Source organism: Echinops telfairi, unplaced genomic scaffold (assembly GCF_000313985.2).
Source record: "Echinops telfairi isolate 266 unplaced genomic scaffold, ASM31398v2 ScPeMD7_7467;HRSCAF=8505_0, whole genome shotgun sequence".
NCBI classification, from domain to species: Eukaryota; Metazoa; Chordata; class Mammalia; order Afrosoricida; family Tenrecidae; genus Echinops; species Echinops telfairi.
The window spans coordinates 6248020-6257708 of NW_022111367.1; the positions used below are offsets into that span (position 1 = coordinate 6248020).

General features: G+C 40.7%; 1 protein-coding gene across 2 annotated transcripts in view; it reads right to left on the reverse strand.

Moving 5' to 3' along the window:
* Positions 1-9689, reverse strand: part of RNASEH2B (ribonuclease H2 subunit B) — a 102831-nt gene that overhangs the window by 21488 nt on the left and 71654 nt on the right. Inside the window, exon 10 of one of the 2 annotated variants that reach the window (XM_045283794.1) lies at positions 1839-1919. The exons of the other annotated variant lie outside the window; for it this stretch is intronic. Within the exon in view, the coding sequence (XP_045139729.1) occupies positions 1839-1919 (81 nt within the window). The remainder of the gene's footprint in view (positions 1-1838; positions 1920-9689) is intronic. 2 annotated transcript variants of the gene reach the window in all.

Below are 9689 nucleotides of genomic sequence, written 5' to 3' on the forward strand. Positions count from 1 at the left end.
GACTTTCTGCAGCTTATTCAGAACAATGCTGCGTGGGAATCAGCAAAGAACAATGTTTCTTCCTTTTTTGTCGTTGGAACAAAACCATTGCCCAAGTACCTTCTAAGGCTACAGTATATGATCGCCACACTCCTCCTTCTCACGTTGTCACTGAAAATTTAATGGGCTTAGTGTTTGGACAATCCCTTTCAGACAAGCTACCCTAAATAAATTACTGACATCCTGGCTCAACCCGTACTTCACTGGTGCTAGTCCCAACTGGGTACAAAGAGAAGGGGGACTTAGAGGATGGGACACAAATGTTGCTCTGAGAGAAACGAAAAATATCCCTGCTAACAAAGAGGTAGCTAGCTACCATGAGCTCAAACTGAATTATCCCCTGACACTACATGCTAAAATAAATTACATGTAGATTAAAGAACAACAACAACAATGAAAAATCAAACTCTAAGGGTGGTTGCTGAATACTGTTAAAATCTAAGTAGAATTTAAAGCATTAAAAAATGGTAAATCATAAAGGAAAGTTTTATATGTTTATTTATGAGGAAATTTAAAACTGCTAAATAATCAAAAGGACTAAAAACTAAAAAGGACTAAAAACTAAAAAGGACTAAAATATGTCATGGAAAGTGTTAATAGAATTAATTTAGAATGTATTCTTAAAAATCAACAAGAAAAAACATTACTATTCCAATATAAAGACAAGACAGCATTTTCAGAAATTCCAATGGGCAGTAAACATTTGTAACAACCACTCTTGAAGGGCTGCTATGAGTCTGAATTGACTCAACTGCAGTGACCCATCAGCAAACCAATTTAACAAGCACACATTTTCAAGAATCAAAGTGCTGCTCAATGTTGTCAGCCATGTAAGCTGCAGTAATGGTTGAGAGTACAGACTTTATAACATTTTTGGAAATCATTTTGACTATATATATTTCAAACATTATGAAATGGTTCATGTTTTCTGACCTCTTTTTTTTTTTTTTACATTTGTTGCCATCATTCTTCTTCTTTATTTAATCGTTTTATTAGGGGCTCATACGACTGTTTTCTGATCTCTTATGGTCACTTCTAAGTAGTGTCTAATGCAGTAATCAGAGGTGCAGACTATAAATTAAAAAGTTGATTACTTCCTTATAACAAAAATTCTTAAATCTGAAGTATTCTATGTGACCCACAGAGGAAGAATGATTAAATAAATGATACTCCATATGATGAAATCGAGTAACACACATACTAGAATGATGTGGATATAATATCTTAATATAGTAACCATGTGTAGCATAGGTATATATGCATGTGTCTATATTTATATGTGTTCTTACACATAATTTATATATTAAATTTATAATGACACCTATATATACATATATTATAAATAAACAGATCTATTGATATACTTATCAGTATTTACTTGCATACTTATTTATATAGAAATATATGCAAAAAATGAATAAGTTGATTAGAAATACTACTGAAACATGGGCTGAAGTTACTGCTGGGTGGCAGATTGTAAGCAGGGGGACAATGACTCCTGGAAAGGTTGCAGGAAGGGAGGATGGTAAAATCCTCCTTGTTCCCTCCCAGGCCCCCCTTGCCACTATGAATATGCATACATAGTGCATATTACTTTTCCTTGTAAAACGTTTTCATTGCCTAACGTTTCCCTTGTCATGTACAATTTTTACTAAATTCTTCCATCAGCACCACTCAAGTTATCAGTCATCTGCAGTCAGGGCTGCGCGTGCACCTCCAGAAGCCCCGCCTCCCTTTGTGCCCTCACACAGCAGTAGCCAGGTATACATGCAGCACGCCACTGCGCTGTGCACACATACCTTTTCTGTCTTCATATCTTTAGTGTTAAACTTAGTATAATCTTCTTTTGCTTCTACAGGCTCATCAGACAATTTTATTTTCTGTAATGTCAGAGTGAATTCATGTCAAATGTCACCTTGATACATCAAAGCATTTTCTAAAAAGGGCCATTTGTATCCAGAGGTCCCTTCACACAGAGACCAAACAGAGCAGCAGATGCTGAACAGTGCTTGGGCTTTTACGAACTCTCCCACATTTGCAGACTGTGTAAGAAGGTAAAGCACACTTCACTTCTCAGACGGGGCCTTGGTGATATGGGGGCTTTGATTGGGCAGCTATATGATCCAATCCCTCAGGTGGTCTCCCAATACTAAACCCAGGCCACCAGGACATTCTGAGAGGTGTATAGTAAGCAAGGCAAAGTGACCAGAGGCAAAAAGCCCTTCTTATATACCAACTTCCAGCCAGAACCTCACTCTACAGCTCCTTCCTTGGCTGGCCCATTTACGAATGCAAAGATGATATCGTCCCATTATTATCATCTTGCACAACTGCATGTTCTTCCTTCCTTCGTACTCAATTATTTCATTTTATCCATAAAAGAAGCACCTCGCAAAGCTAGCAGTCAGCAGGACAAAGAAGCACAGAGAGGCATGTGATTATTTTAAGGTCACATTAGAGAGGACTTGTGGTAAGAGTTTCCTTTCTCAACCACTGTTCTTTCCACTAGACCCAATGTGATAACTAAGTCGAGCCTTTCCTAATACTTTCACCTCTCACATGAACGCTCTGTGACAATGAATGTGAGAATCTTATCCACAGAGTGGCCTTAATGTTCATAGTAAACAGCACTTATTAGGAAAGGGTACCAGAGCTGGGCAGACAAGTCTGCCTTGACTGGCAGGTGATCACAACTCAGATTTCTACAAGTTCTTTGTGGAGAGCCTAGGTCAACAAGACTCAACACGGATCTACTCTAGGAAACGCAAGTTTGTTCTCAGCCTTACTTTTGCTAAACAAAGAACTCGGAGAGCCGATAATAACTGGTAGAGCAGTCCATGCATAGCACAGGGAATAAAACATTTCTTAAGTCTCTTCACTGTCAAGTAACAGAGGTGCATCTGGGGAATGTATCACAGACTCTGGGAAACCAATTGGCCACACAGCAACCTCTATTAAATAAAATGTTAAAATATTAATTTATCCTATATAAATTTTACCTATCAGCCCAAAGCAAAAGCACACATATAATATGCTTAAGAGTATATGTTTCTATTTAAACTCAGTTAGCAAAAGATGTTTAGGTGATATGGCCTTTTATTAGAAAGGTATCTTCAACCAGAAGGGTAGAGCTCACAGCTAATATGATGAGGGCTTTATTTTCAGAACATGAACAGCTCGAAATTATAAGGATGTTTGATTTCCTGCCCAGTGGAAAAATATTTTTAAAGGTAGATGTCACTATAACAATCTAAATGCTATTTACTTTTCACTGTTCAAAATATTTTCAAGGTAAATAGATCAAAACTGTTTGACATCGCTGTGACTGATTGGTTCAGGTGTTTCCATGGCTCGTTCCCAAAGATACTAGCTGAAGGGTTCATGAAAAGGAAAATGATTATGCTCATAATTAATTCTTATGTTATTCTAAGTATGATATTGAATTTTCAAAGAAAACATCATTGAGCTATTTCCTTAGACTCTTCTTAATTAAAAGACTGAATGACTATGGATTTGGGGAAAACGTGGCTCAGCTAGAAAGTCAAAAGGCGCTGAGGAAAGAAGAACCAGTAGCGAAGTACGAGGGAGGCCCATGCTAGAATCAGTCTTGCTCTTACAACTTACTTTTGAGACCAACTTAGAAACATCACCAGATGCACTGAGGGCTCCAGTACTTTTTCTTAGTGAAATGGTGGCAAATTCAAAAGATTGAAAGGAAGGGAGGTTGGAAAATCAGGAAACCATGTGAAAGAAGGAAGATATAACGCAAAAAGCACAGTAATGAGGACAGGTTCCAAACTATCCAAAACAGTTCCAAAGATCAAAGAACTACTACACTGCATTTCCTGAAAACAGCCATTACATTACCAGAAAAGTCTATCAAATCCTGCACACAAGAAGGAAGGCGAGCAGCACAGTCTCCTATGAGTTAGGCTGCTACCTGCAAGGTCAGCAGTTTGAAACCACCAGCAGATCTGTAGGAAAAAAGATGAGGCTTTCTACTCTAGGAAAGAGCCACAGGCTCAGAAAGCCACAGGAGTAGTTCTATTTTGCCCTCTCGGGCTGCTATGAATCAGAATCAACTTGATGACAACAAGTCGTGAGTTTATTTAAATTATGGTATATACATGATCTCAATTCTGCCTTGCAAATCTGGCTGGACCAGAGGATGTACATTGTACAGACAGCAGCTGGAAACACAGGGAATCCAGGATAGATGACTCCTTCAGGACCAGTGGTGAGAGGGACGATGCCTGGAGGGTGAAGGGAATGTGGGGCAAAAGGGGGGAACCAATTACAAGAATCTAAGGGTAGCCTCCTCCCTGGGGGATGGACAGCAGAGAAGAGGGCGGAGGGAGATGTCGGACAGTGTAACTTATGAGGAAAACTATAACTATGAATTATGAAGGGTTCGTGAGGGGGGGAGGGGGCAAATGAGCAACTGATATTAAGGGCTAAAGTAGAAGACAAATGTTTTGAGAATGATGAGGGCAACAAATGTACATATGAACTTGACACAATGTATGGATGTATATATGTATGGACTGTGATAAGAATTGTAAGAGCCCCCAATAAAATAATTTTAAAAAATTATGGTATACAATCCACCCAGGTATACAATGTGTACACACCATAACTCAAGAAGACATGATAGAGAAGACCTCGAAAAGCCACCAAAAGTCTCCAGAGATGACAGTGGGGTGGAACAAGACACCAAGCTCTAAATCCGAGCTTGGCAAACTATGAATCACAGGCCAAACCCAGTTGGCTGTCCATAGTTGTAAATAAAGTTTTATTAGAACACAATCATGCTCATTCATTTATGTTGTCCCTGACTTTTTTCACACTACAGCCACAAAATTGAGTAGTTGTGAGAGACAATCCGTCGAAGGAAGCCTAAAATATTTACTCCCGGGCTTTTAAAAACAAGTTTGCTGACTCCTGCTCTAAATTAAAAATGAAGAGAAAAAAAATTAAAAATGAAGAAAGCACAAACTACTTATGCTATGGAAACTAAAATGAGAAGACAGAAAACTGAGAATGAAATGAATAAATGTATGAAACTCACTACTTCAGAGGGCCACACAGCCTAATGCCTTTGAGAAAGGTTTAGATCAATTCACGAATGAGTTTTAAGTCATTTAAGTCATTTAAGATATTTGAGAGGAAGGAATATGCTTAATTTTGGGAGAGAGAAAAAAACAATAAATCCTCTATTATTTAAAGCAAGACAATTATATTTCTCTATGTCTCCTATTAGGTCTCTGGATGGTGCACACAGTTTTCACTGACTACTAACAATTGCAGCAACACATTGACAGGGAACTGCCAGAGGTTCAGGCCAGATTCAGAAGAGGGTGTGGAACAAGGCTATCTTTGCTGTTATCACACATGGATTTTGGTTGAAAGCAGAGAATATCAGAAAGCTGTTTATCTGTGTTTTATTACTATGCCAAGGTGTTCAACTTCATGGATCAAAGGAAACTATGGATAGCCTTGAGAAGAATGGGAATTCCAGAACACCTAATCGTGCTCATGCAGAACCTGTACATGGGCCAAGAGGCAGGTAGGCAAACAGAACAAGGGAATAATGCATGGTTTAAAATCAGGAGAAGTGTGTGTCAGGGTTGTATCTTCTCACCATACTTATTCAATCTATATGCAGAGCAAATAATCAGAAGTTGGAGTCTATGACGAGGAATGTGGCATTAGGACTGAAGGAAGGTTTATCAAAAACAACCTGGAATATCCAACTGATATAATCTTGCTTGTTCAAAGTGAGGAGAACCTGAGGTACTTGCTGATGAAGGCCAACAACTGCAGCCTTCAATGTGGATTAAATTCAATGTAAAAAAGCTCAAAACCCTCAAAATTGGACTAGTACATAACATCATGATAGAGAAAAAATTAAAATTGTCAAGGATTTTGTCTTGCCTGGATCCACAATCAGTAATCATGGAAGCAGCAGTCAGGAGATGAAAGGACACATTGCACTGAGTAAGTCAGTTGCACAAGGTCCCTTTAAAGCGTTGAAAGCAAGGATGTCACTTTGAGGACAAAGGTGTGCCTGGTCCAAGTCATGGACTTTGCAACTGCCTCACATGCATGTGAAAAATGAGGAAGATGGAAGAAGAATCGATGCTGGTGAAGAATATTAAACATAACACTGTGAACCGCCAAAAGAGCAAACAGATGTGTTTGGAAGAAGTATAGGCAGATGCTCGTGGGGAGGTAAAGATAGCCAGACTTTGTCCCATGTACTTTGGATATGTTGTTAAGCGAAACCAGTCCCTGGTGAAGGAGATCATGGCTGGTGAAGTAGAGAGGCAGCAAAACGGAAGAAGGCCCTCAAGGTGGAGGATGGACACAGTGGCTGCAAAAATGGAACAGGCATAGGAAGGATTAAGAGGATGGTGTGGGACCAGGTATTGTTTTGTTCTGTTGCACATATGGGTCAGAACTACTCAATGGCACCTACCAACAACAGTAACACAAGGGTTGGTGAAATACGAATACAGTGAACCCTCGTTTATCGTGGTTAATCGGTTCTAGACCCTACCGTGATAAATGAAATTCCACGAAGTAGGATTCCTTATTTGTAAATCAAATATTTTCGTAGTTAGAGCATAGAGGATTGCAGAAGAGGATTCTGGTTGAGGTTTGTCTGCTGTAAAACGCTGATAGAGCTGCCTTGCCTTCTCCCGGATGACTATCGAATCCAAGAGAATGTTTTTCTTGCGCCTGTCATTGATCCAAACGGCTAGGACAGACTCTGTTTTTACTATGAACTTATTACGACTTGTCACGATGCGCTTTGCTTCCTTGTTGAAAGTGAAAGTAGCCGTAGCACGGATGTTTTTTTCCTCTTTACAGATGGAGCGAATGGAAGACTCATTAAAGTCGAAATGGCGTGCAACCTCCACGATTTTCTTGCCATCTTTGATCATATCCAAAAGTTTTACCTTTTACTGGATGGTGAGCATCTTCCTCTGGCGCTTATTTTTATTGTCAGAAGGCTTAGAAGAAGCAGCTCGTTTAGGAGCCATCATAGGGCTTAGATAAAATTTCTTAAAAATCGCAAACAATTACAGTACACTGTACAAAAGCAAAAATGCATCTGATACGTAGCTCTGATATGTAGCGATGCAGACAGAAGCGTGTACAGTATGAGCCAATCAGTGGCAGTAATGACAGAGCATGCGCTGTTACGCAAAAACCGCGATAGAGTGAAGCCGCGGCAAGTCGAAGTGCGAAGTGGCGAGGGTTCACTGTATCACCATCCTTCTTCAAAGAATTGGAAAAACAGATTACCAACTTCATATGGAGGGGGAAGAAGTCCAGAATTAGCAGAGAACTCCTCAAGAAGAAGGACAAAGTGAGAGGGCTTGCTCTACCTGACTTTAGCACATACTATACGGCCACAGTAGTCAAAAGAGTGTGGTACTGGCATAATGACAGATACTCAGACCAATGGAAAAGAGCTGAAGACCGAGAAATAAAAAGATCAGCATACAGGCAACTGATCTTTGATAAGGGCCCAAAAAATATTAAATGGGAAGCAGATGCTATCTCCAATAAATGGTGGTGGAAAAAATGGATATCTACCTGCAGAAAAATGAAGCAAGTACCTCACTCCATGCTCAAGAATAAACTCAAGATGGATCACAGACCTTGAGATAAAACCCCAAACAATTAGGGCCATAAATGAGGGAATTGGGACAAACCTGAGAACCTTGGCACAGGGAATACATAGGCTATCAGAAATAGGAAAGGATACAAACATAGAGGAGTCACAAATAGACAAGTAGGACATACTGAAGATAAGACACCTGTGTACACTGAAAGACTTCACCAACAGAGTAATAGAGAGTCCACCAACTGGGAAAACATCTTTGCAATGAAACATCAGACAAAGGCCTTATTACTAAAATCTACAATACCTTGCAAGCTCACAATAAGAGAAAAACTAACTGCCCACTGAGGAGGTGGGCAAAGGACCTGAACAGAACTTTCACAGAGTCTGAAATCCAAATGGCCAATAAACATATGAGAAAATGTTCCCGATCATTAGCCATAAGAGAAATGCAAATCAAAACAACTATGAGATACCACCTAACACCTTCAAAGATAGCCCAATTCAAAAAGACAGAAAGCAACAAGTGTTGGAGGGGCTATGGCGAGACAGGAACTCTCATCCACTGCTGGTGGACCTGTAGATATGTACAGCCACTATGGAAATCCATTTGGCGAATTCTCAAACAGATGGAAATTGAGTTACCATACGACCCAGCAATCCCCCTACTGGGCATATACCCAGAAGAGGCAAGAAACAAACCACGGCCAGACATCTGTGCTCCAATGTTCATTGCGGCACAGTTCACAATTGCAAGGAGCTGGAAGCAGCCCAAATTTCCATCAACAGAGGAATGGATTAAAAAACTGTGGTACATACATACAATGGCGTACTATGCATCGCTAAAAAGCATTGCTGAATGGATGAAGCATATTGCTGCATGCGAAGAACTGGAAGAAATAATGCTAAGCGAACTAAGTAAGCCAAGCACAAAAGGATAAGTATAACATGAGTCCGCTAAGGTAAGTTTATATATATATAAAAGAACAGAAAGGTAAATGCAAAAGGGGCACAGGGAAAAAGCTACTGTAGTATACAAATACTCGAGGGGTAAGGTCCAGGTAGTATGACAGGTGCCAGACCAAATCCAGGAGTACATAGAGTAGCCAACCACAAAGTGGGGGTGGGGAGGGAGGAAAGGGGGAAAAAAAAAGGATATGTGACCAGGGAATAGGGCACTGACCACCCAAGGGAAGGGTATTGTTTGTGTCTGCACAGGGAAAGAGGGAGCAGATTTAAAGCCAGTGCCAGACGAATACAGCTTGTTGGCAAGGAGTGGGGAGCCAGTGGAGGGGCCTGAGGGCTCGGCCCCCATGCCAGTTATGTGGACAACTGCTCCTCCCCCCAGAAGAATCTACTTGAGAGGACGTCACTGAAGCTGCAGTTAGGGGAGTGGGGCATGTCTGATCAGAGCAAATGGGAGCACTTAGGGGGAGGAAGAGAGAGTGGAGCACATCCTGACTCATCAGGCCAGAAGGACAACATCCCCGCTCTGAACAGCCAATGGACAGAGTGGACAATATGTCTGATCCCACCACGAGACATGCCATCCCTTGATGGCCCCGGACTTTAAGGGGGACAACACTGGAGACTCAGTGTTGGGACTGGCACAGACTGACCCTGAGCCTGAGGCAAACCACAAAAAGTGTGTGGCAGAGCAACCATGGAAGCAGAGCAGAGAGCCCCCAAGGGAGTACAAAGGACAGACTCGGGGGGCCAGAGCATGGTACCCAATCGGTCCTGACTAAAGGACACACCTAGAGATCAAAAATCAGACCTTGATCTATTTACAGGTTTTTCTTTCTGCTTAAAAATTTTTATTCCTCTTAATTAATTTATTCTTCTATGGGTAATTGGTTTTCTTTTTTGTTGCCATCACTGTGTTCTCACTGATCGCCAATCTTGCTATGGCTTGGTTTTTGATGCATATTATTATCTCTACAGATCTATCTAGATAAGATAGACTGGATGAATAGTCTGGAGGAGAACAATGGGACCAATGGTTCCCGGGGGACAC